General features: G+C 46.3%; 1 protein-coding gene and 1 long non-coding RNA gene across 2 annotated transcripts in view; one reads left to right on the top strand and one right to left on the bottom strand.

Annotated features, from left to right (window-relative positions):
- The window catches only part of Agpat5 (1-acylglycerol-3-phosphate O-acyltransferase 5), a 29,694-nt gene extending 23,962 nt beyond the window's left edge, over positions 1–5,732 (bottom strand). The window contains exon 1 of the mRNA XM_090353702.1: positions 5,479–5,732. Within this exon, the coding sequence (XP_090209828.1) occupies positions 5,479–5,697 (219 nt within the window). The 5' untranslated portion in view covers positions 5,698–5,732. The remainder of the gene's footprint in view (positions 1–5,478) is intronic.
- Positions 5,733–6,714: 982 nt separating this feature from the next.
- On the top strand, positions 6,715–26,918 carry LOC150049507 (uncharacterized). The gene is made up of 4 exons (XR_016538953.1): positions 6,715–7,086; positions 11,346–11,384; positions 19,289–19,341; positions 24,226–26,918. It is a non-coding gene; the product is annotated as an uncharacterized LOC150049507 (long non-coding RNA).
- The last annotated feature ends 675 nt before the right edge of the window (positions 26,919–27,593 follow it).

Here is a 27,593-nt window from a genome sequence, read left to right on the forward strand (position 1 = left end):
GGTGTGAGTCACCGGCACCTGGCCTGATTTTAGACTTAAATTAGTATAGTATCTTTCAAACTGGCCATCTTTCAGGGCAACACACACACACACACACACACACACACACACACACCATCATTTGCTACCTTCCTCCACCAGCTCAACGACCTCATAGAGCTCTGTACACTGTAATGGCCCTGTTACTGCTTCTTCTCCTGACTACAACAGAAGTTCCATAGGGAAGTATATTTTCTGCTGTTTTCATCACCTCAATAACAGCTAGCACACCACCTGGAACAATGTACACACTGAAACATCTGATGGACAGATACACAAGTGAAAGAACAATTACTAGATTTTAGACATCCACGCTAAAAAAAAATCTTCCTTAGTATAGGACTGTCTGGTTATTGATGACAACCTATTTAAGAAACCAAAATGAGAAAACACTGACGAAAACTTCTAATTCAAGAAGTGTCAACTCAGTTTAATTCCTCAGATTAGACAAACTGACAAGAAAGGGAAGGTAATCTATGTGCAGGCATACTAGAAACCCATTGACAAGTAAATTCAATGAACTCTTCACACAACTGCAATATTTATTTAATACTCTTGCAAGAAATCAGGGCTGGGGATATAGTTTCAGGTACAGCATGTGCTACCATGCACAGTCTCCACCGCTGAAACAACACAACAAAATGAAATGAGAATACGCAGTGGACCCACGGTCAAGTGCTCGCTTAGCACATACGAGGCTCTGAGCTCAATCCCCAGAACCAAAGGGGAAAAGTTAAAGTTTCACACCAAACTAGCATACACAAGAAAACCGTATGTGAGATGGTGATAGAGGAGGGAGAGGGGACATTAGCTTTCTTAAAATATCTTGGCAGTGTTTATTACATCGGTGATGTGAAATAGTAAACCATGAAAGAACTGTACACAAATATAACCTAAATAATTGGTTTGTCCACAAAGGTTTATATTTATAAATTTTAAGAAATAAAGTTCTAGTTACTTTTCTCTAACTTTTTCTTACACCTCACAAGGTAACAAGTTTCCTAGCCAGATTTGCTAGACTGGAATTGTATTTGAGTGGGCAATGTTTAATTTCCTGTACGGAAGGCTTTTCCATTTTGTTTAAGTAAGCAAAAGCAAACGTGCAGGCCCTCCAAGCCTGCCCAGCCCTAGTGCACCTGCTAAGCCACACGTAACTTAGGGTCATTTTAAAGGGTCATGTGGACAAAGAATGAGCAGAGAAAACTAAAATTAAGGTCACAGATAGTAGTTCACATTCTGGTGAAGAACACATTTGGAAAAGATACGTGATAAGAAGGGAGGACGGGCTGACCTAGAAGGCACCTGCCACTCTAAATCAACATACTTAATTCCAGGAGTTTAACTGCCTTTCAGCAAGGTACAGAATGCAAACTTACACTTACTCGTCTAGGACTATTTTGATGAGACAGCCCTACAGAAAAGAACCAGTTTCTAGATAGGAAGTCTTTGCTGTTTCTGAGGGACCTGAAACTGTTTCAGAAAAGCAGGAGCCACTAGAGTAATTAGCAATCATCTCAATACGTTATACAAATACAAAATCCTCAGCTTTACATGATTTATTTTGCCTCCCGTATTTTTCTAACTAATTTGTACTTAACACTGGCCAATGGAACAGTGTAAATGTGTTCTCTGTATACAATGGGGTAGCACATGGCTGTGATCCCAGGGCCTCAGGAGGCTAAAGTAAGGAGTCCAGCCTGTGCTGCAAATTAGACCCCAGTTAAAAAATAAAGTAAGTGGAATGTTTTTAAATTTTATTCTTTTATGGCAGCATTTACGAGAGAGAATATTAGTCAAAGCCACTACTGGAGAGCATATTTTAAAGTAACTCCAGACATTTCCATGGAGTTGAAGCTGAACTAACATGGAGATAACATCACTACAAGCTGCCTTCCCTCCTTCTCAGGCCTGGCCACTCCTGCCAGCGCTCCTCCCACTTCCTGTGAGGCTCCAGCTCCAGCTCAAGGACACAAACGGCCCCCATTTAAAGTGGTCAACCAACTCAATGGCAGTCTCAACATGATCATGTATCATCTGTTACCATATTACACATAAGACTTTCAACACAGATGCTGTATCACCTCCGATTTCTCAGGTTTCCAGGTTTGGGGTTGTTTTATGGTGGAGCATACAACAGAAGATGGTAATTGCACATTTGAATAATAATTAGAAGAGCACCAAACCATGAAAAAGTTGGTTACTGGAATACATTATGAAATAAGATAACAAATCAAATGTTCTGAGATAATCGGAAGAGATAAGTAAAGATAAACTGATAAAAAATTAAAATAAGAAATTAATCTTTAAAGTAACTATAACCATTGGAAATCAGGTGCCATTTATTCTAGTATGAAAAAAAATGTTTTAAAAGACCAAATGTGTTCATATGTAAATACCCGAAGAAACTTGGCAGATTTAAACTAAGCAATAAGATATTGAACAGGCAGAAGTAGAGCGTTCATTTCTGAGCATTCTGTATGGTGAACCCTCTCTTAGACATCCCTGATTTGAAGAAGGAGGGTAATTAAAGATCTTGAGGTGAGGTTTCGACCTGGATTGTACACACGGGGCCTTAACCCATGGACCAGTGTTCCTTAGCAAAGAAAGGGAAAACTAGATTGGAGTACTGTTTCTTGAGATGGAAACAGTACTGACTGGGGTGGAGATTGGCTTGATGCGACCACACGTCCAGGAATGAGGACAGCCACTAGCAGCTGAATGAGACAAAGAACAGATTCTTACCCTAGAGGGAGTGTAACCCAGCCTGCATTTGTCTTCAGACTTCTGGCCTCCAGAACTGTGAGAATAAATTTAAGTTTGAAGTTATGGTAGCCATGAAAAAAAGGTAAGGCTACTCAAAGCAGTAGTAAGGTGACAGGTGGATAGTCATGAAACTCAAATGAAGGGAAATGCAGAAAGCAAGATTCTCATTGCTTATTCTAAAGGAATACACAGTACTCAGTAGAGTTTCAATATTAGTAAAAGACTCTGAAAGAGCCTAAATGGGTAAATTACAAAGAGTAATTTTAGCTACTGCAGTACCTATGAAATTAAGAAGGACAGATGTTTATCTAGAATGCCACAGAATACTGAGTAACTTACACAGCGACCTCATGGACCTACTTCTTTGCAGCTTAAAAACCCTATGCACAACAAAACTATTCTGAAACAAGTACTGGAAGTCTTTTTTTTTTTTTTTTTTTTGCCAGTCCTGGGCTTGAGCTCAGGGCCTGAGCACTGTCCTTGGGCTTTCTCAAGGCTAGAGCTCTACCACTTGAGCCTCAGTATCACTTTCGGCTTTTTTCTATGTATGTGGTAATGAGGAATGGAACCCAGGTCTTTGTGCATACTAGGCAAGCACTCAACCACTAGGCCAAACTCCTGGCCCCATGGAGTCATTTTTTTAAAACCAAGAGTGAAAGGCACAAAAGTATCATTCTTAAAAAAAAAATCTAATTAAAACATTACTTCAATGAAACCCACCAAAGCTGTCTAAAGGAGGGAGAGTGACTGAAGTACAAGTGAAATATCACTCATGTATAATAAATAGGTGACAAAATTAAAAATACAAACAATTCTTTAATGTTTGCAATTTGATAATCTTTTATTTAAAAACATATATACTCTTCAGGATATATACTTTGGAAATAAAAATCAACATTTCATACTGCATAGAAGAATCATCTCAGCCTTGTAAATAAAACTTATGAAATACTTTTTTTAAAGTTTCTTAGCAAAACAAACTAAAACTTAAATCAAATTGGGTATAGTAATACAGGTATGCAATTCTGGCACTCACGAAATAGAGCCAGGAAGTGGTGCTATGGCTCAAGTGGTAGAGCGCTAGCCTTCAGCTAAAGAACTCAGCAACAGTGCCCAGGCCCAGAGTTCCAGCCCCACGAATGACCAAAAAAAAAAAAAAAAAAAAAGCTGAGCACCAGTAGCTCAGGAGGCTGAGATCTGGGGGTAGGTAGTTCAAAACCTTTAATGCCAGCCCAGGCACAAAGTCTAAGAGACTTTTAACCACCAGAAAACTGGAAGCGGTGCCGTGTGCAAAGTGGTAACCTTGGGCTGAAGAGCTTAGAGACAGTTCCCAAGAACAGAGTTCAAACCCCAAGACCCCCTCCCCCACAAAAAGAATGAAAGGATAATGCTGTTAATGAAAACAATAGGTATACAATATAAGAATGTTTCTACAAATCTTTCATTTGGTTTTATATTTTAAAATATTCATTTATTCCTCCATTGATTTCCTATTAAATGAAATCATAAAAAAATTGGATGGCTTTGTCTACACACAGTACCTAAATTCTAAGGGGGGGGAGGCTAATGCACTCAATAGTCTGTAGTTACAAATAGCACATAAGTTTTTTCCTACTCCACCCCGAAAAACATTGTAAGACCAAGAAATTCCTAGGCTCCCATGGGCCTGTGATCCTAGCTGTTTGAAATCAACTGGTGAAGAAAAGTCTATGAAGCTCTTATCTCCAATTAATCAGCAAAAGTCCAGAAGTAGAGCTGTGGTTCAGTTGGTAGAGTGCCAGCCTTGAATGAAAAAGCCACATGAGAGTTAGGCCAGGAGTTCAAGCCTCAGTACTGGCATAAGGAAGCACAATGAAAACAAGATTTAAAAGAGCAACCTTGGGCCTAACATTCTTATTATTAAATGTCCCTACTTCTAATGATTAGTGAACAGTCAGTTTTAGGATTCCCAATATAGCTTTTTTTTTTTTTTTTTTTGCCAGTCCTGGGCTTGAGCTCAGGGCCTGAGCACTGTCCTTGGACTTTCTCAAGGCTAGAGCTCTACCACTTGAGCCTCAGCACCACTTCTGGCTTTTTTCTAGGTATGTGGTACCGAGGAATCGAATCCGGGTCTTCGTGCATGCTAGGCAAACACTTTAACCACTAGGCCAAACTCCCGGCCCCTCCCCATACACTTTTACTGAGATCAAAAATCTGTGTTGTACTTGGAGGTTATCAGACATCCCTTCCTGAACACGTGAAGATTGTCAATGGATACAGAGCCCTTCCATTGGACTAACAGAAGACATCTGGAGGCTGTGTCAGAAGCGTGGACATCTCCAGTCTCCGGTAAGTAACACGTGCCACTTTACTGTTGTTTAACAAAAGCACGAGATTGCCCAACACCAAGGTGTTCCGACCGCCTGGAACGTACTCCATAACAGGCGAACGGGGCCGCCGGCTCTGGGGGTCAGGCCGCGTCGCCGGGGAGCCTGGCCTGGTGCAGGAAGTCACCACGAGGCCCGGGCTTCCCGTTCCGCACGGGGCAGGGCGTGTGTGGGCGCTGCGGTCTCCGCTTCCCGGCTCCCGGGGACTCCGCAAGGCTTTTCCACGTGCCCTGCTTCCCCGGCGGGGCGCGCACGCCGGCGGGGACCCCGCCGCGCCCCCCGCCCCGCTCCCCGCCGCCGCGCCCCTCACCTGCACCCCGGTGTAGTTCTCGAAGAAGAAGAGCACCATGCTCTGGTAGACGCAGTAGAGCCGGTCGTCCACCAGCTGGTAGACGCGGGCCGGGAGCAGGGCCGACAGCAGCCGCCAGGCCCCCCAGGCCAGCACGTAGGTGGGCGCCGAGCCCAGCAGCACGACCCCCGGGAGCAGGTAGCGCATCGAGTACGAGTGGAGCACCAGGGACAGCAGCATCCTCCCGGCCGCCGCGCCGCGCCGCCGCCGCCGCCGCCGCCGCTCCGCCCGCCCCGCCCGCCCGCCCCGCCCGGCCCGGGCCCCGGCCGCGGCCCGCGGGCGGCCAATCACCGCGCGGGGCCCCGGCGCGCCGCCGCCGCCGCCGCCGCCCCCGAGCCCGCCCGGCCCGGGCCGCCCAGACGCCGAGCCCGCCGCCCGCTCCGGGCCTCCGCCCCCTCCGCATGGGCCGCGCCGTCGCCGGGCCGGGAGTCGCTCGCCACCCCGAGGCCAGGGGACGCCGCGGCCCTGCGGGGGGGGGCCCCCCGCCTCAGGAGCCCTGGCGCCCCATGACCCTCGCCGGTCACCGGGGGTCCCCTGCCGGGGGCGGGGCTCCGGGCAATAACACGCCTCCTGATTGGCAGTTCGTCACCATGGTGTCCCGCCCCCCGCGCCGCGGGGCGGGGAAGCCGCGCGACGCCTCGCCTTCTGATTGGTCCGTGCCTGCAGGCGGTTAAGGCGCAACCGCCTCCGGGCCGCGCGTGCGCGTCCGCGTGCGCGCGGGGCTGCTGCCGCTTCCCCCGGCGCACGCGGGTCGAGGAGGAGGCGGCGGCGGCAGCGGCTCCGGGGAAAGCCGTGCGCAGGCCGCCGTTGGTCACCCTCGAGGGAGCCGACCTCGGCCTCTGCGGCCCTCAGGAGCTGAGCCTCAGGGAGTTCCCCGCCCGGGCTGCTTTCCGCCCACCGCCCTGCGGGCGTCTAGGAGGACGGCCGAGCCGCCGGCCCGGCTGGGAGCGGAGGGCGGGCCGCCGACGGCTGACGTGCGGGGCGCGGCGGGCTCGGCCGAGCCAGGGTCCACACGCTCGGGAACGGCCGTGGCGGTGCCGAGGCGCCGCGGTGGGGCTCTAGCCTTGAGAGGGCCCCGGGCTGGCAAGCCCAGCACCGCAAAACAAGTTCTAAGAAAATGTATTGTGGCGACAAACTTAAAAAAATGGACGTTGAAGTTGAGCGACTTCATAGCTGCCATTACGCAAGTGAAAAAAAGACGAGTCTTTCTCCTGGCTCCATTAGACGAGAGACTTGTCAATGGAATTTAGATCAGCCGTATCGATCAGAGTGTGTGGTTGAGGGGCCTGAGACCTGACTATTTCCTCCAGATTGAGCCAGCGTGCTGGTTAATACATAATTCAACCACCGTGTCACACGCCCTGATAGTTAAAAAGGGCTATTAAAGTATGCACCTCTCGATGGGCCTTAATGAAAAGAACTTATCAGTGCTTTCCAACTAGAGTTTTGTAATAGAAGCCCCGCTCAGAGGTCCCACCGTGTCTGGACTGGCCACACAGAGCAGACGTGAAGGACAGAGGAAGGAGATGGATGAATGCAGAGGCTGTGACCACAGGAAGAGGAGCACAGGTACTTGAACCCAGCTTTGGAGTAGTGACACTGTTACTGTGTTCACCTCCCTGGGTCTGGTAAAGAAGGAATTCAAGGGCAGGTGCAAAGATTTAAGTAGGCCCAGGTTTATTACTATAAAGCTTAAAAAAGTACACCCTAGATGGAAGGTAGGCAGGCTCGTGAGAGGTCAGAGGTCAGTCTCAAGACCTCAGTTTTTATTGGGTCTATTGATATTGGGTCAGTCCTGGGAAAGTGAGTTCATGTATTATTAATTTCTGAGACCGGGTTAGGGATCATTAACTCCTCTTTATGGCCGTGGGTGGTCAGATGGGCTGTTATTTTACACAAACTGGGTACTGTGGGGTCAGCAAGACCCTATCTGCATGTAGTGAATGTTCTGTTTGCATTAGCAGTCCAGGGCGTGATACTCTATCCACACTCAAACCATCCTTCTCAGCCATCAGGTTTTTCTATCTCTGGCTAACTCCTTTATCATTCCCCCTCTGAAAAGTCCTTGCATTCTTCTAAGGGATGAATGTCATGGATCTCTTCTGTTAGAAACTACTTCCTGGTAGGCAGGGGCCCTGGCCCTGTGTGTGTGTCCACCTTTCTTGCTATCTAGTAGGAGTGATGGCCGAGAGGGTGATGGAATAGAACAATGTGACAGCCAACTTTTGAGGTGCCAGTTGCTAGTGTTTATCTTTTGAGATATTAGCTGAAACTCCTTTCTATCATCATGCAGAAATGTGAAGCACAATAGTTGGAATTTGTTTGTTGAGATGCTGCCCATTGTAAGAAAAGCTCCCCTTCACTAAGGCCAGCAGCCTCAGAAATCCTGTGGGCACTTCCTGTCCCACCATCTTTAAGTATACTTGTAGATTCTCCAGATTTTTTTTTTTTAAACCAGGGTTACAAGCTATCAACCCATGCAAAATGGTGTGACTGTGTCAAGAACCTTGGAAAAGGACTCTGCAGGCCCATTGCTGTCCATTCCAGTGAACATGAACTGGACTTGGAACTCAGCAGCTAAAAGAATTCCAAACTAAGAAAATAAGCCAGGAGTGGTGCTGTGGCTCAAGTGGTAGAGCTCTAGCCTTGAGAAAGTCCAAGGACAGTGCTCAGACCTTGAGCCCAAGCCCAGGACTGGAAAAAAAAAAAAATTCCAAGCTAAGCATTGGCAAGATTCAAAACACCATTAAGATCCTGTTTCACAAAGCAAGGTCAGTGGCTTCTCTGCTGGAGACTCTTTTCCAACCTTAGGCTTCTGTCTGGGCTCACAGCATCAGGCATGGGTCCCTCCTACTGAGTGGCCTAAGGTAAAACTGGCATGTGGTTGAGTGCAGCTGTGCTAGCTGTGCCAGCACTGTATTGGCGGATATATCCTGTAGGGAATGCTGGCATTGTAACACGGGGAGGGCCTTAGCCAAGTAGGACCTTTGGCAGCTCTTCTCCCCTGGCAGCCTGAAGAGGGGTTCTGGCACTATGAATACTAGCCAGTAGGGATGAAGCTTCTATTGGCTCCCACCTTACTGTCTCCATGCCAGAGCATGTGGTGTCTTCAGCAACAAGGACGTAAAATCCAGTTCTGGCATGCAATCTGTTGCATTGGCAATAGCCTTCTTGGGGTGGGGACCCTGGGCACTGCTCAGACCATAATACAGAAGAAGGCAGCCACCCTGAGGGTCCTGGCCATCTCAGCCCCCTCCGTCCCAGTCCCCTCCATCCCAGCCCTCTCCACCCTGGCCCTCAACACCCTGGCCCCCTCCTCCCCGGCTCTCTCCACCCCGGCCCCCTCTACCCTGGCCCCCTCCACCCTGGCCACCTCCACCCGGGTTCTCTCCACCCCGGCCCCTCCTCCCTGGTACTTTCATTTTTATTGACTTACCTTTGGCATCTAGAAGCACTCATTCTACCCATGCAGGGTGTTATTTTACATGCTTCAGGGTTTTTTTTTTTTTGTTTTTTGCCAGTTCTGGGGCTGACTCTGGCACTTTTGCTCAAGGTTAATGCTCTGCCACTTGAGCCACAGTGCCACTTCTGGCTTTCTTTGTGTAGGCGGTACTGAGGAATTGAACCCAGGGCTTCCTGCATGCTTGGTAAAAACTGTACTACTTAGGCCATGCTCCCAGCCTGTAAACTCTTCAGTTAAGTTCATGTGCCATTATTTTTAGTCAGTGTAACTAATTTTATTTTTTTAAGTCTCTTCTTGGTATAACTGAAGCCGCAGGCCCAAGACTGAAGCTTCCATCTAGGTCTGGCTACCCGTCCCAGTGCATCACAGACACTGGTAATGGCGGGGGGGGGGGGAGAGGAAGGGGATTTAGTAATGCACTATGGATGTGCTGTAAACTTCTCAGCCAAAGTAAGCCTTCCCATCTTCAAGGTACAGACATGAGCCGTCGTTTTAAATAGAAAAAGAATTGGGACAGGGAAAGAGCACCATTCACAGGAAACCATTCAGGCCAAGTGTGACCTGGTCATCATCTGAGTTTAGGTTCAGGATATTTGCCGTCCCTTGAGCTGAGCAATGTGGATTCTATTAGATGGGGCCTTCTACTTACAATGATAAACCTTGTCCTCATTTACGAGCATTTACCCCATAAGGCTCTGCCACTCCTTTCCTCCTGCTTAGCTTGTTTCAGTTCTCCTGGTAAAGATGGTATTGATCACTGTTGTTCTTTTTGGAATCCTGGGTGATTGCAGGGGAGAAAAAAAATCAGTGTAAAGAAGACATACACAATATAGAGGTAGGAATGCTGAGTTTTAGTGGTTTGCTTTGTTTTCCTACTTCTTCTTAACTCATGGGTCCGGGAAAAGAATCCATGCTCACTAGCAAAAACAGGTTCTCAGGACCTGTTATGCTAGCAGTATATACTGCTTAGTATTAATAACCTTGCATGGGGAAGGTAGTTACTGGTTTTACTTTGCCCAGGAAAAGATTATCGTCTTTACTTTGTAGTTGTCCCTCTAGGCAGAGTTTTCTGGTAGTGGTGTGCAGGGTGAACCCTAAAAGTTTGTGTACCAGTAAGCACCCCAGCCAATTTTCTTGCTGGAGGGAGATTGAAACAATATCTCCCTAAGGAGGATGCTTGTTTACCCAGAGTAAGCCTAGCTTTTTTATTTTTAACTTGTCTTTTGTCTCCATATCAATCTGTAGTGGTCCACTGCCCTACATTTGAGGGGATTGTCTTGAGTTAGAGCACCTTCTACACCAGTGTTCATTATAACCTGTGGGATCAACACTGGTAGAGGGGCAGTTCATTTACAGTATATGGAGACTCCTTAATGGTTCCTCCAATGTGACTATAGAGGCACTATAAATTTTGTATTGATTTTGAATTTAGAAATTATAACTGGACAACTACGACTATACCACCCTGAACACGGCGATCTCGTCTGATCTCAGAAGCTAAGCAAGGTCGGGCCCAGTTAGTACTTGGATGGGAGAGATTATAACTGGAGTTTTAGATCATTCTCTTTGTCTTTTGCAATATAGGTTTGATAGAATAGTATTACATTTCAGATCCCCCCCCCCCCCAGTCGTGGGACCTGAACTCTGGGCCTGGGCGTTGTCCCTGAGCTCTTCAGCTTCCTACCCCTTGAGCTGGAGCACCACGTCCAGTTTTCTGGTGGTTAATTGGAGATAAGAGTCTCATGGACTTTAGTGCCCAGGCTGGCTTTGAATCACGATCCTCAGATCTCAGCCTCGTGAGCAGCTGGGATGAAGGTGTGAGCCACCGCGCCTAGCTTTCAGATTCCCTTCTAAAGGGCACACCTCTCTGTGTTCTGACTTGAATTGAGGCCATATTTAGATTACACTGTGCCTGAACAAAAGACGAAGGAAGAAGGCAATGAAGAGGTGAGATGCTGCTTTAACTTGCTGGGATGTCCCCAGACCTGGAGGTCTGTGTGGGACTCCAGTGTGGCTGGAGTTCTCCGGCCACTGCACCCTAACAAGGGACTTGCTTTCCTTTCACTGTTTGATCCATAACTTAGGAGTCAGGAGAGGGTGTGTCTGTGTCACACCGCGGAATGGCAGCTCAGCCCTATTTCCAGAACTCTCTGCTGGCTACAGGTCTAGCAGCTAGGCCTGTTTGGATAAAGAGGGAGAAGGGGCCTTGTCGATGTCAAAATAGAGCTCATTAACAAGTAATAACTAGATTTTTCTTTAATAAGCATTTACTGTAGGTTAAAGTAACTTATTATATAAACTTTGAAGCGCTGATTTAGGGTGTTTGGTCTTTGGGGCTCAGTCAACACCTTGTTTCCTCTTCTAGATGAAGGAAAGGAGATGGTAGATTCCAGAATCTACACTGGTAAGTTGTTCTTCCCCGCTGTTGGACTAGGGAATGGCCAGCTGTCTCAGTTAAAGTGTGACGAGTGTCAATGAATCATAACATTTTAAGGGTTAGTTTTTTGTTTCTCAAATACAACAGGAAGCCCCCCCCCCCTTTTTTTTTTTTTGTCGGTCGTGGGGCTTGAACGCTGGGCATGGGCATTGTCCCTGAGCTCTTCAGCTCAAGGCTACCACCCTGCCCCTTGATCCACAATGCCACTTCTGATTTTTCTGGTGGTTAATTGGAGATGACAGTCTCACAGGCTTTAGTGCCTGGGCTGGCTTTGAACGGTGATCCTCAGACCTCAGCCTCCCAAATAGCTAGGATTACAGGCGTGAGCCACCTCGCCCAGCTTGAAGCCCATCATTTTTAAGCCCCTTTCCCTAGCTTAGAGGGATGGTCTGGGAGAGACTTCTTTCCATATGACCCTTTGCCTCTCTGGTGCAGAGTGTAGAAAATACCAGAATTATGACATGTACTTCTTCATCTTCTTCCACCTCAGAGAACTATTATTCTGGCTTTAGTCCCTTCTATGCATTTATCAAGCCACCTTTGGGTTTCCTGTCAACAGTATCCATCATAAACTTTGCCATAATCCTTTTGCAACATGTGTTTACTGTCTGGGCTTGTCCTTAACCTGCATATTTCCTCTGTGGAACGATCTTTTGCCATATAAAGATTTTCCATTAACCATGTCCTCCTGCTGAATTGGGAGGACCTCAAATTCAGGTCAGTCAGTCAGACAATTCACCAGATCCACTCAACCTCATACACCCCCTCCCTGCCCCCGCCTCTCTAGAAAAGAAAAGTGAGCATAGAGGTGTGTGCTTGCCATTCCAGCTATGGAAGAAAGGTCTTGGTCAGCCTAGGCAAAGAGTGAGACCCTGTCCCAGAGACAACAGCAGGGGCCGGGAGTTTGGCCTATTGGTAATTTGACTACATGCACAAAGACCTGAGTTGGATTCCTTGGTACCACATACATGGAAAAAAGCCAGAAATGGTGCTGAGGCTCAAATGGTAGAGCTCTGGCTTTGAGGAAGTCCGAGAACAGTGTTCAGGTCCTGAGTTCAAGCCCAGGACTGGCAAAATAAATAAAATAAAATAAAACAGCAATCTTAGAGAAAGAGAGGAAGGAGGGGGAGGGAGGGAGAGAGAGAAAGAGAACAAACAGAGTAAAAGGGCTGTGTGGCATGGCTCAAGCAGCAGAGCACCTGTTCGGCAAGTACAAGGCCTGGAGTTCAAGCCCTAGTACTGTACCTCCAAAATGATTCTTCTCTTTATAGTTTTTATATCTCTACATTGCTGACTAACTGTTCCTTTTGCTTGTTTTTTTAACCTCACCATATTCATGACAGAAGAAAACAAAGATAATCTGTCTGAAAATACGATGCAGACTTTGCATCAGCATAGATTCTTAAATGACTCTAAGCATTTGTTTCTTTTTGTACTTGTGTGAGTCTGAGTGTTACATTCCAGCTAGGACTGGCTAAGATAACAAAGCTCGAAAGCAACCTTAAGCAGAAAACCATGGTAGTATAAGCGGAGGCTGCAGAGAAGAGAACTCAAAATCTTTACATGCGAACGCGATTGCAGTTTAAGGTACAATTGTTTGGTCTTCCAAAACATATGAGATTAAAAGAACAAACAAAAGGCACAGGGAAGGCCTGGAGAAAGGCTCGATGGTCTACCACAATGATATTGATATCAAAGTCCTCTGCTTCTGAGTCTCTTGACTCTCTTTGATGAGTTGCCAAAATACATTACTAGATTCAGGTCACCAGATCCTGAGCCAGAAAGTTCTTGGTCTCGTTGGACTTAGACTTCAGGTTTACTAATGCAAAGCAAAGCAAATCAAAAGAGTCCCCTTGGATACCAGTATGGGCAGGTTAGGAAAGAATGTTGGGCAGGAGGTCCTAAAACCTCCGCCTCTTTGTGGACTTGAGGGCAGGGAACTGGTCAAGTCCTAGAGGGGGTTAGTGGGTTAGTATGTCATTATCCTCTGAAGATTTGGTTATGCATCATGTGTCAACCCTCCATGACTGGCATGGGAGTTGAGGGCCTTTTCTGTGGGCTGCAGGTCAGCAAGACCCTGCTGTGTGTCACGAGCCATTCTGTGAATTAACATAAGCAGTTTAGGGTGTGATTGCTTATCATCATCCAATCCATTGTTCCCCATCTCTGGGTTTCCTATATCACTTTTGGAAGTGGGGGGGAGGGGGGGTTGAACTCAGGGCCTGGGTGTTGTCCCTAAACTTTCCCACTCAGGGCCAAGCTCCACTTTCTGTTTTCTGGGCGCTAAGTGGAGATATGAATCTTTTGGACTTTCTTGCCTTGGGCTGGCTGGCTTTGAACTGTGAACCTCAGATCTCCACCTCCTGAGTAGCTAGGATTACAGGCGTGAGAAACTGGCTCCCGGCTCTGATCATCACTTCTTATCTGTAAAGTACATTTTTATTTGATAAACTTTTATATGCCTCTTCATCACCTACTATAATTTACTAATTAAATTTCAGCACAAACGCTGACACAATTCTTTTGCAACACGAGCCTTGGGTGTGAACAGGGAGAGCTGGGCAGAGAGTGAGGATGAAACTTCCCCCCATCAGGTGTAGCTTGCTGGATTGCTATCTCAGTTTCTATTCTGCAAGGGCTTCTTCTGGCTGTTCTCAGATAACTTCTTACAAAGGGAGGAATCTGGAATCCGATCCCAGGAGGTGACTCAACTCCTGTGCCAAGGTGTGGTCCCCTCCATATCTATAACTGGGTGTTGGCTGTCCTCGGAGGCTTATGAGGTTCACTGTTATATGGGAGTCCTTTCAGCCCCTTGTCATAAAGAGGTTTATTGATCAGCCCAATTCATTCCTGGAGCCCAAGGTGACTGCAGTGGAGAAAGACTCAGGGAAGAGGCCACAGAGATGAAACTGAGGCAGCAATGGCAAGCTTTTATGCACCTGTTAGCTAATGTCTGGTTGTAAGTGAAGGGTCAGGGCTTTTCAGCAAGTGCAGCTTCCGAATTGCTGTTGTGTCCTCAAAGTCTTCTACCTCAGGGCAGATGTAAGGCAGTAATCTTCTGAAGACTTGGGGTTTGCCAGGTGGAAATGGGGCCATTGTCAAGTACAAGTCTTGACCCTTGGAGTCCTATGAAGCAGATCAATTCTAGGAAGCATCTGGAAGCTGAATCACTTAAAACTCTCTGTGACTACATCTTTATATATTCTTAGAGACAGAACCTACCCCCAAACACAAGGCAGTTAGGATTTAATTACAAACATCAAAAATGTTTTATGTTAATATCATAAATATGCTAGATAATTATGCTAAGTAGCAAAGATTTTACTTAGAATGAAAGGTTAGCAGTCATAACAGTGTATCGGTTCCGGAGAGGGTCTTAGAATCTCAGAGCATTGAGCAAGCAGAGTGGAAAGGCTCATTGTGTCATACAGACTCAGGGAATTTGGCTTGGGTGTGAGGAGGTTTTGCGTGCTACTCAGGGCCCAGGGCATCACCCAGGCTGAATCTACATGAAGAAAGTTTAACGCAACCCATGAGTCACTGTATGCTGACCTCCTGCAGTGGAAACAGAAGGGTACCTCTGAGAAGCAAGTGGAAGCTTGTTTCCTTGTGGAAGCATGGAATGGTTTTGAGCTACAAGGCTTTTCAGCTCTGCACTAGCCACTTCTTCAAAGCACAACCCAGACTCTGCTTCTCTCTGGCCCGTCTCCACTCATACTGTTACTGTTGATATTCCATTTCTACAGACAAAACAAGGAGGTATTCCTGTGCTGAAAGTTATAAACTGAAATGTTTTGGGTACTGAATAAACATTGAAATCTTCTTGTGTCCCAGCCCCTTCCAGGAGGTGCCAGCTGTGTGCTTTTCTACTGGCTCACGGAGTAGCTAGCTAACGATTTGTTGCCTCTCTTTCTTTTGGGGATCAGCATGGTTTTACTCAGATCAGTGCCCCCTTATAACACAGTTCTTACGCAGGGTTGCCTCGTGGGCGAGCACCCCCGTGGGTTTTGGGTCCCTAACGTGCCGAACAGGATCTTCTGGCCAGCCTGAAGGAATGAAGAATATTCACCTGCTGTTTGCCTAACCCCAGTTAAATCTCCTCTGTGAGACCACACCCAGCCTTAGATGCCCTCTGGAATGCCCTCTGGAATGCCCCAAATCTTCAGTCTTCCCATCAAGATGATGGCATTCTTGCTGTAGCGAGTTACTCAGGAAGGCCTTCAGAAAAGCCAGACATGCTTCCCATTTCCTTTCAGTGCATCAAGCTGCACAGACCTCCATGTTCTAGAGTATTCTTTCCTCAAATATGGGCACATTTGCCTCTCGTTTCTTCCCTTGTCTGTTGAGCTGTAAAAGAAACTGTCCCTGACCACTCTAAGTGATGTAGCTTGCTAACCTTGTACCAGAATGTTATTTTTCCTGATATCCACAGTCCTCTTCTTCTGTTGTGGTTCCCTAACTTTTATCCAAGCACATGAGGGCCTAAGGACTATACCTCCAGCTTCATCTGTAGCTCCACAGGCTAGGTGTCGAGTGGGATGGGATGTGTCTGGGTATGTACATTCAGTGCTAAAGCTCCAGTGGCCACATTGACAGGCACACACCGCAGAGCAATAAAATGAAGGGAACTTGAATTTCCGATATCATGCAGTATCTTACCAACATCAGACATTCTGAAAGTCAAAATGAGCTAGATGTGTAACTTAAACTTGTTTGAGGTTTCTAATTTCTAGAGTCAAGTAATAGTAGAGTAAGTACCTTGCCTGCATTACATCATATTGTATTTATTTGTGTGTGATGATATGTATTCCCTTTTTCCTCCTCACTACGAGGCCAGCCCCTAGAGAGGAAGGACATTATTTTGCTTCTGCAATGTGGCTACAGGTTGGATCAATGTAAAGGCAAATAATAGGCCAACAAAAACTTGTTGAATAAGTCCAAGAGGAAATTTGCATTCTAGAGAGATGGGCATGTGTTGTTCTGGGAGATAGTTATCCCTTGTCACACTGCAAGATTGTACACTATTTATGGGGTGTTTTCTTACTCTATGCCCCTTGCCTGGAAGTGTGTCCCAGAGATACTGCCAGTGAGATGGAGCCCCAGAGTCAGCTGTGCTTGGGAGTTTTCTTCCCTTCCTATGCGTCCAGTGATGGGAGCCAAGGCAGTGAAGTCACAGTCGATAGGGAGACACAGGTGATTGCTGCACTGAGCAGCGGCATGTGAAATAGAACTGCAGTCATATTGGTTCCATGGAAACCTGAACTGCACAGGGGTAAGACACCATGTTAAGGAGAGAGAAGGATGCTGTAGCCACCTCTGTCTTCCCTTGATCTCCCTGATTTCTACCAGGTTGGTTCCATGGACGTTCCTTAGTTTTTTCCTCAGGCACTAGGGCCCTTGCTAGGGACTGCCCAGGATGCAGCCCTAAACACCCCTTGCATTTAGCTTGCAGTAACCCTTTGATAATATTAAATATTTTTTTTTTCATTTTTCCCTTCATGATTAGCTGTTGACTATAGAGTCCATAATTTTTTATCATTATCTTTAATTATTATTATATTTGGTGTTTAAGAACTTTAATGCTTCAAGATGTGTTAAAGTCCATTTATTTTTCAAAAGTTTATCCTTATAAATCACTTGTGCTATAAATGATCATATTTAAACTTCAATGATGCCCTTCCTCTGATCTGTAATCTAATAATTTGTCATAGACAAAGGTGCTGCGGAAAGTATGTGCTTTGACAGTACCCCATCCTCCTTCCTGTTGTTTCTGTGAGGACACCCTCCCCCTGGCACAGACCCCAGGGGAAACCATGCAGGAACATCCCTGACTGCTCTCTTCTGCTGGAGAGCCCCAAAGATAATCCCCTTCTTCTCTGCCAAAAGATGTCAGCAGCCATAATAACCACAGGTGTGTAGTTCTGGCTGTGGCATGACATTTTAGTCTCTGGCTCCTGGCTTCTCAAGGCTGGCTGATGGCTTACTCAGATAGCACGTGACCCTCAAAAGCAGTTCACAAGGACGGCTCCAGAGCCTGGGGTGCCAGCATTCGTCATTTGTGGTTTCTTTACTGTCTACAACACATGCTAGTCATATTTCAAAGGCTGGACGATTCTCTTTTGAAATCCAGGCCAAATTCTATTGTTTTCAATGCAATATATTACTTTCACATCTGTCTTCTCTGCCAGGAGCTTTATTTATTGGTTAATATTTCAACGGAAAAACATCCTTCCATTTAAATCTTTCAAAACCTGCATGTGTCTATAGGGAGTCCGCCAGTACTCTCAAGCCTTTATCAAAAGTTCTGCCATGCCTACAGCATGACCTCACATTCAGACCCACTGAGGACATTCCACAAAACGCTCCGTTTCTGTCATCTAGTATTTTCTCGTTCATTCTTCTTTGGCGAATACAAATGAATCCCTCAGCTGTTCTGACCTCGTCACGGACGAGGTAGCAGTGGTGTCACACTGGAGGAGAGAGACAGCATGGTCCTTCAGGAAGCCAGTGGCTTAGGAAGGGGGACAGGGAGGATAGTTCTGTGGTTGTTGGAGTTGCCCAATAAGTGTGTTAGGGCCTAACTTCATTCACAGTTAACACGGAGCACAGAAGCGGTCTGGAGACCTGGAAAGATAAGCAGGCGCTGGCAGGCAGGGTCAGTGAATCTAAGGTGCGGCCATAGTGCGGTGTGGAGGAATTATTGGTGTAATGATGGCATGTTGAAAACGTCACATTTAGGGCACATACAAATCTCAGTGGATCCCAATCAGCTAATCTTGAAGAAAATGGTACCAAGAAATAGCATAATGAAAGAAGGAGGGGGAGATAAGGGGAAGGGGAATAGTGAGGTGGTCAAATAAAGTGAGGTGGTCAAAATGAATATCTAAAGATTTTTTTTATGTAAAAGTATAGAAGACAGAGGATAATAGAAAACCTTTAAGATTTTCTAGAAGATGAAGTCCCCGTCACCTCAGAATTATACATGGAATAAAGTTAAATGTGCATGACTAAATGAAAGAAATCTGAATGGTTTCAGCAAAATGACATTCTGGAAAAGGCAAAACTCTGGAAATGGTTTAAGGATGAATGTTTTCCAGGGCTGGAGGGATGAACGAACAGAGGGAGCATGGGGAATTTTTAGGGCAGCAAGACTACTAATTTATGTTACTTTTAACAGTTGTTGCCATTATACATCTGTCATACAAACTTGATGATGACTAGCACACAGAATGGACTCCTCTCAACTCTGGACAGACTTTCAGTTCATAAGAAAATATGAATATTGGCTTGCCAATTGTGATATGTTTACTAACACCAGTACAAGATACTAAAAATGGAAGATGAATGTATTCCTGGGGTTTATGACGTTTTCTACTTTTTTAAATTAATTTTTTGTATGCCAGTCCCGACACTTGAACTCAGGGCCTGAACACTGTTTCTGAGCTTCTTTGTTCAAGGCTAATTGGAGATCAGTTTTAACAGACTTTTCCGCCCAGGCTGGCTTTGAACTGTGATCCTCAGATCTGTCTCCTGAGTAGCCAGGATTACAGGTTGTAAGCCATTGGCTCCCCACTTAACTTTTCCTACTTTTTGCTCAATATTTTTTTGTGAATCGTAAGACTGCTCATGAAGCATGATATTTTTTTCATATGTTTTTTTATTGTAGTTAATCTATTGTAGTTCTTCAGATACATTGATACTCTTTCTCATTTCTTGGTCCCCATTTCCCTCTCCCCACCCCTGCCCCAAAGCATGATATTTTTAATCATTAATACTGTAAACATCTTTAGAATCCTCTTGCTGATCTTTCTAACGAAAAAAAAATAGGAAAATATTTTTCACTAACGTTATCTGTTTTTCTTCCCCGACAGAAATAACCACCAGCAGAGGTTGCTAGAAGACAGGCATTCAGCATCCTGGAGTGGTGAGTGGTTTTGCTGCATCCAGCTCTGCTCCAGCCAGTGCCATGGGTGGCATTTCAGAGCAGAAATCTTACAGAAACTGACAGCCTTGGAGCATATTTTACCAAAGAAAACAGTCCAGTTGGATGTCTGATAATCAAGGGGAAGTCATACTTGTTTTTCTGAATGTTGATATATAAGGAAAATTGAAGGAATTATATTTCCCCCCATTTTATAGCCACTCAAACTTATAGCTAAGTTCTGAGCAAACAAGAGGACATTATACCCAAGTAAGAGCTGTTAAGTGAATGAATAACTTTGTTTAATTTTGCTTTACAAAAAAATTCCTGGTAGCGTGAGAAAATGGATGACAGTATTAATGGCTGACTTAACTCTTCTGAAGAAATTCCTAAATTTACATAGCTCTTTAAAATGAATCGATTTTCTAAGTCCCTTTCATTCTCATGGTTTTTAGTATGAGGAATGGTTGGTGCTGTAAGCAGGTTCGTTAAAAGTTCTCTTCAGCTGCCTTAAGAGAACTCTGAATGTGGTCTCCATGTATTCCCAGAGGTTATCCAAGAAAGGAAGTGGAGAATGTTCTTTTAGAAAGCATGAAGTGGGAAAATGTTTAAAACTATTTATAGCAGCACTTAGCTGTGGAAATCCCAGACTTTACCCACTATTTATAGTTATTCTTTGGGTTAAAAGGGTGAAACCAGAAATCTTGAAAATGCTACATGCTTTTATCCAACAGTTAAAACTAATAAGCTGTCTTTCTGTGGTTATGATAACCAGATACTTGTAAGAGTAAATCTGGAAATGACAATAAATATGTCTTGGGTTAGAAAAAAATTGTTTGTTTAAATTCAAAAGAGCAATATTTGCTCTGATTAAGTGACTTGTATTTGAGTTGCTTAGGTTTGGAAATTATCTCCAAATTAGATTCTGTCCTGGGCTTCTGAGATTTTTAGAAGGGGTAAGGAGAGAAGATTTTAAAAGTCGGCATAAGGACACACAGGCCAGCGAATTTCCAACACTGGCTGAATATCTGAAGAAAGGGAAGACTGGGAAAACTTAGTGAATTTGAAACTGCAGAGGAATACACATTTCTGAATGTTCCTTCCAGTCACAATAGCAAACTTTGACTTGGCCTTGAATGTGTGTTATAGAATTTGCACTTATTAGCATGATTCCTTTTTTGGAAGTCTTAGTGCTTGAGTTACCACTTTGTAAAGTTACCACCTTATTCTATGTCACAACTGAGGAATTTGAGTTTGTTACTTAGTATATTTCTCTTGGAGAAGACAATATAAGAATGCTTAGAGCTGGCCGGGAGTTTGGCCTAGTGGTTAAAGTGCTTGCCTAGCATGCACGAAGACCTGGGTTCGATTCCTTGGTACCACATACATAGAAAAAAGCCAGAAGTGGTGCTGAGGCTCAAGTGGTAGAGCTTTAGCCTTGAGAAAGTCCAAGGACAGTGCTCAGGCCCTGAGCTCAAGCCCAGGACTGGCAAAAAAAAAAAAAAAAAAAAGTGCTCAGAGCTGTGAAAATTTGGGTGGGGGCAGTGGCCAGGACAAGGTGGGCAAGGAGTCCTTAGGAATTGAAATGTTACCATGTTAAGATAAAATCCTGAAAGAAGGGAAAATTTTGCTTCAAAAACAATGTGTATAAAACTCTAGAGATGCTCAAGAATGCAGAAACACAGCAGAGGAAAAACCACCCAGCTGTGGCTGCCTCTACACGTGGGTCTTTGCACTTGCTTCTCACAGAACCCGATCTCACTGGTATTGGTGATCACTCAGGCTACTGCCTAGCTAAGACACAACCCACTTGGCTTTTTGCGTCAATCAGTTTGGACCGGAAAATCAGGCTTCAACAAGGCCGCTGCACGAGTACAATGTACCTTTTACCCCACATCCCAAGTCCTAACGAACAGCTGCTGGGGATGGAGCAGCCTACGAAGGAGCTCAGTGTCAGCCGGCCGCCTCGGGCCCCTGCTGCCACATCCCATAAGCTAGAGAAATGAACCTCATCACTTTTTTCCCTCACACTGGGCCAGTGGCCACTTGTTTTCAATTCTCAAAACATTAGCTGCACAGGCCATCTGTGGTCACTTGCTTAGTCGCCACCTCTGACGTTCCTGCCCTTCCTATTTGTCCCTGGGGTAGCTGCCTCTGAAGCACTCGTTTCCTGTGGCCACCAGGGCTGTCAGAGGTGTCATTGTAGCCCCTCCATGAGCCTCTTACTCTTGTGCTGAGGCCTTGGCGGATTTCCTTGGAAGCCACATGTGTTCAGGAACCTGGAGGGGCCTGTGAGAAAAAGTTAAGGCTTAAGTCCTCCCCCAGCTTCTGCTGTCAACATTTCGAGTGGTTCTTGGTGCGGCCTATGTCTCTGCTCTGGAATCAAAGACTGGGCCAGACTCTCAAAGGCCTCTCCAACTCTAAGTGGGTTCACTTTCTCCCCTCTCAGCCCTTTCTTAGGCTGCACCAAAGCCTGGAGACTGTGCCATCCTTTTCATCTACATCCAGTCCTTGAACCTGCAGACAGCTACCATCTTTCCTGCACCCCTCCCCAGATCTTGGAGGAGGGAAAACGCAAAGTGGTCCCTCTGAGGCCCTGGGCTCCTTGGACATTCTCACAGTGGATTTCCTCTGTCTGCTTTGGGTTTCTTCTGAAAGACAATTCCATTTTTATATGTCTTTTAATAAAAGACATTAGAATACTGGCCACCCCAGGAGTGCACATGGAGCCTCTTGTAGGTCTCGGGGCTCAGGCACATTAATCCTGAATCTGTATCCAGGACTAAAAATCATCAGAAATGGTGTGACAAGAAAACCAGTGATTAACTATTTGTGACCGTCCTTGGCCTCACTCGATTGCTGTCTCAACCAACTCCCTATGCTGGACTGCTTTTTTCCACATGTTATTCCTGGTGGCTGCTTGGGCAGAATCCTCAGAGGAATCCATACTACCTACTCTACCTCAGATCGAAGTGATTTGTCAACCAATAATGAAACGATCTTCCAGTCTTATATGGGGAATTCCATTATACATGGTGCTTAAGTCTTTGTGATAAAATTCTTTTGTATGCTCAGGTCAGAAAACTGTGATATATATATATAATCATATATATATAAAATCATATACATACATATATATATATATATATAAAATCCTATCCATCTAACACAGTCAATTGTCAGTGATAGCTGACTCCTGGCCTGGTGTTGAAATTCAACGCTTGAATCCCAAAGGTAGACTGGTTTGCCTGGCACCTCTGCTTCTCAGGTACAAGAATAATAGCTATCCAGATGTTAAAATCCATATGCAGTAGTTGTGGTGTGTGTGCTCCCCCAGCTTGGGAACTACCAGCACTTTCCACAATCCCAGCATGGTATCACTACTCTCACACTCCAAAAGAAAGAGTCTCTGAGGAGAACATTGTATTTACTAGGACAAGAAAGCAGGGGGGAAAAAAATGGAAGGCTTTTCCGAGAGAAAGATTGAAGTAGAAATGCATTTCTGGTTAACCATATTAACTAGGGAATTGAGAGCACTGCGGTATTCCTGTATTCTGTAAATATCATGTCTAGTGGAAGATTGATTAAATGTGAAAGTCATAAACAGTGACATGGCTCTCCATAGGTTAGGAAGTTCCAGTTGTGGCCCTGAGTGAGATTCTGAACCCCACCCCCTCACTACATCCCACTGCCCAGTTTGATTGCATTAGCATTAATTCAGTTTAAATGGGATACCATGTTCTTGACATGACTTTAACGTTTCTCAAGTTTCTCCATGATTGCTGTCATGATCTGTGTGCCTATAGTCACGACTTTAAGAATCTCATCTACTTCATAAAAAGTTTGCAGCCATTATTCTTAATTCATTTACTGTGTGTATCCCCAGGGGTAACTTATCTTGTTTGGCAGAGGCAGTTTGTATTATTAGTTAATTCTAAGTAATCTCCAAGTTAGCATTTCAGATTGGGAGGAGTCGCCTGGCAACGACGACATGTGTGGAGTTCGTTTAAGCCCTCTTGTTTTGCCTTTTATTTCAGAAGCTGATATTAGTTGCTGTGACTTAATTGGTAATGTGTTAGCCAGCCAGCTCAAGAGGTTCTTCAAAAAAGGAAATCATGGGCCGGGAGTTTGGCCTAGTGGTAGAGTGCTTGCCTAGCATGCACCAAGACTCAGGTTCGATTCCTCGGAACCACATACATAGAAAAAAGCTGGAAGTGGTGCTGAGGCTCAAGTGGTAGAGCTCTAGTCTTGAGAAAGTCCAAGGACTGTGCTCAGGCCCTGAGCTCAAGCCCAGGGCTGGCAAAAAAAAAAAAAAAAAGGAAATCACACACTGGCTGAGACGCACTGACCACTTGGGACTGGCGGATTTGTGATGTGTGATGTGTGTGATATGTGTGCACGTGTAAGTATGCCAATCCACATCCACATTCCCCCGTCCCCACGATCATTCCATCCTCAAGATTTCCCCAGGCTTTCCAAGAGTGGTGTGTGGCTACAAAACAAATCCCATCCGCTGCTGCCTGGGAATGGGCAGGGACGTGAGGCAGAACACAGAGACACAAAGTAACTGACACACACACACACACACACACACACACACACACAGCGCCCTTCCATCCTGGAGGATACCTTATACTGTCTTTTGGAAACCTGTTTGGAAAGAACATGGACTATGGAATCAGACAAATGGAATTTGAATTTTCTTTTACATTAAGAGAAGGGGGACCGCGAGCAAGCTACTTAACTCTTGCCACATGCATTTTCTCCAGGATGGAGGCTCTGTGGGCTCAATGAGATGATTAAATGTAACTCCCCTCCCCCATCGTCCCCAGTCTGTTTCACGTGTTAGCAATCTCCAACAGCCTTGCTGTATATCCCTTCATGCAGGTCACCGACGAAAGGGATCTGGACGTTCCTGGCCACAGAGGGCTCTTCAGAGTTTCACAGGAGAGGTGGAAAGAGAAGGCTAAATGAAGACTAGAAAATGAAGCTGTGGTTGGCATCTCTTTGTAGGGCAAAACCAAGGCCAAGGCTAGCACAGGTGGCACACAGGCCACATCTCTTCCTGATTGTCTTGGTCGTCTTGGTGCACATCTTACCTGTCTTCAGTGGAAGGAGGGAGGGGGGGAAAGGGGATTTAGTCTTTTCCCCCATCCTTTCCCCTTTCTGTGCTAGTAAGCAGCTCCCTTCCTAGACCCCAAGGTGTGGCTGCTGCCATAAAGAGAAGTGAAAACATTTGCAAACTGCACTTCTTCCTACGCATGCTTGCCAGAGTAAATTAGGCACCAACATGGAGGTGAACTGAGACGGTTTTCACGTGGTCTCTCTTTCCTAACATCTCTCCTTGTCCTAGACTCACCCATCGGGGAAGATGCTGACACGGTGAGGCGCGCACAGGTGTGGTGACATCCTGTCAGGCTTGAAGGCAGCGGGGTCCCCCTCGCAGGACCCAGGCCTTCCTCACCAAGCCACCTGTGTCATATTGAACAGCGTGGAACAGAATAGGATGTGATTTAAAACTAAAACACTGTTCACTTCTGAACTCTCCACCGGCTATTTCCAGATGATGGACAGTAGAAGTGAATGAAGGGAGACTGCTGTGTGTATGATGGGGAGCTGAGTCCCTGGAGACAGCCCTGGGTCTGGAAAATGCGGATGCCAAGCGGAGGATACAAGACTGGAGGAACGCATGGAAGACCCTACTTACGCTGTCTTGTCTGCTGAAGCCTCAAAAAGAAAACGGGAAGCAGCTGCTGCTCAGCGCCAGGCGTCTCAGACTGGAAGGGCAGTAGCAGAATGTCCTTCCGTGCCTGATTGCACACACACATCCACATGCAGAGAGAGGAGCCCATGTCTGCTGGGCGCAGACTGGCGCTCCTTTCCGGGTCTCCTTGGAAGCAGGTGACTCGCTGTCCTCCATGTCCCCGATGTCACCAGATGTTCTGACGGAGCTCTTTTCTGGGGAGGCCACCCCGTTGTTGGGCAAGCTGGGGATTCTAGAGCCTCCAGGCTGCTGGGCTGATAGATTCTCCAATGGCAACAGTTGCCCCGGGGTGGGAGGGGCAGGCGCCACAGTCCTCTGCACTTCTCCCAGGCTGACTTACAAGCATCCCCTGCACCCTTCTGGCAGCCCTCAGGTGTCCGGCTGTGTTCTAGGCTGTCTTGACCCTCCAGGAGGCTTTGCCTTTGTGGAGGGCATCGTGCTGGCACCTTCTTTGGAGGGCACTTCATCTTGGGACCTTCCTACTGGTACAGCTGCCTGGAGCTGGTCACCGGACCATTCAGATGTACCTCTTTCTGTGTAATGAGCAAAGAAGGAGCAGAACAAGGGTCTGAGTTAGCCCAGATCCAGCTGGAAGGGTTCATGAGGACGGCCCGGAGGCTGCTGAGAGAGAGCTGCTTTCGCTGACCACCGCCTCATCATCCACTACCTCCCCTTGTCGTGAAGGCCTCAGGGACACCATCCCAGGACCGTTTTCATACTGGCGTGGTACAGGAGCCCTGACTCCTTCCTGCTTTCAGGTCATTTTCTCTCTTTTGCCTATAAGCACTCTCAGCGTCTCTATTTCTCCATCCTTCGGGATCTTAATTCCCCCTAAACGATGCCATTCAGAGTATCCCTAACTTCAGAAGAGTTCATCTCAAATGGAGTCCCCGAGAGTTTGAAGAGTAATGGAGAGGCAGAAACTTGGTCTTTGTCCTCCCTCATCTTCAGGCCTTTGGAAGTCCGGTGGTCACCCCGTGGGTATTCTCAGCCCTTCCTACTGTCTCTAGCTTCAGGACATGAGCACTGGCTGTGAGCCTGCCCGCCCCCACGGCTTCCCCTCCTGCTCTGGCTAGCTGCCCCTTCCAACTGAGCTCCTCTTCTCTTTCCTGTTCCCTCTTAAGAGGGAGATGAAGCTGCAAAGATAAAGCCCCGTTCCTGTGGTGGAGGCCCCAGGACGACCTCCCCACGGAGACCCTGAAGTGTACAGTATAGAGGTGGCCCTCTGCTCACGCATCCTCCATTGTCCAGGGGTCTGCCCCACCAAGCATGGAGGTGCCTGAGGCCCCGGTGAGCTAATAGGGCATAAGTCTGTACTGAAACCTGTTGAATAAAAATGGATAATCTACAGCACTCTTTCCTTCCTTCAAAATTGGCAATGCTACCATTAAACTACGGATCACAGTTGAGTCATAGAATGGCCGAGCCGATAAGCAAGTACCAGCCAAAGCCGTGTTTCGGTAGGATTCCAAATACTTGGCTCATTCACTTGCATACACACTGTAATCTGGGGACTGTTGGTGTCTTGTGACCAGCAAGAGGCAGACATGAGTGATTTCTTCCAGACTCCTTGCTTTCAGGAGAGTCTGGAGCTGGTCTGTCAGCACCTATCGTCTCGGCATTCGCGGTGGTGCTTTATGGCTGCTCCCTGGAGCCAAAGAAACAGGAACCATTTGGTGAAACCCACTGTCCAGGAGGTAAAACCAACTGAAAGCCAGAAGGGTGACCAACTAAAGGAAACCACAGATAATCAGGTTACATTCAAGGAGGGAAGGAAGGAAGAAGGATAAACGGGTTGGAAAATGGTTCGGGAGTGTTCCTCCGTGGGGTAGCAGAGTGTATGCCTGAAAGAGAATGTCCAGTGCTCTCCGCTGCAAGGCTGGCTCTCTCCACGGAATTCCAGTCATGTAGTCATGCCTTTCCTAAACGAAAGACAGAGCCAAGGGCCAGGACTGTGGCTCCTGTGCCCAGTCACAGAGGGCCCTCAGCATACTGGGGGCCTCGCAATGTCCCAGCGCAAGCAGCAAGGGGGCTTGGGCTCAAGGGGGCAGCGTGTCGGGAGCCTAGAGTGAGAAGGATGTAACTATCTGAATCAAGCCCATTTTTTAGTACAATATATCAAATATTCATAAATCTCAGTTCTAAGTAATTTGATGCCATCCTGAGGCCAATGCAAAAACCTCAAGCTTGTTGATCAAATTCTTAAGCAGTCTTGGTTTAACCTGCATTTCATCTGCCTTTGTATTTCATTCATTTATCCCTGCAGACTTGTAAGACATATGCCCTATTTCTGTCCTTGCAATGGTTATATTCACAGTCCTTTACCGGCACCTGGGAGAGCAGGGGTCGGGACTATCTGACATCTTCCCGCGCACAGCCGAGGTCTTAGGATGCCCTCACTGCACTCACACGCTTTCCAATCTCAGTGCTGCCAACAGGCCGTATTTGAATGAACGCCTATTTTTTGACTTTCCGGGTTGCACCACTGTTT

The sequence above is a fragment of the Megascapheus bottae genome, chromosome 20, assembly GCF_031878675.1.
Source record: "Megascapheus bottae isolate mThoBot1 chromosome 20, mThoBot2.hap1, whole genome shotgun sequence".
NCBI lineage: Eukaryota > Metazoa > Chordata > Mammalia > Rodentia > Geomyidae > Megascapheus > Megascapheus bottae.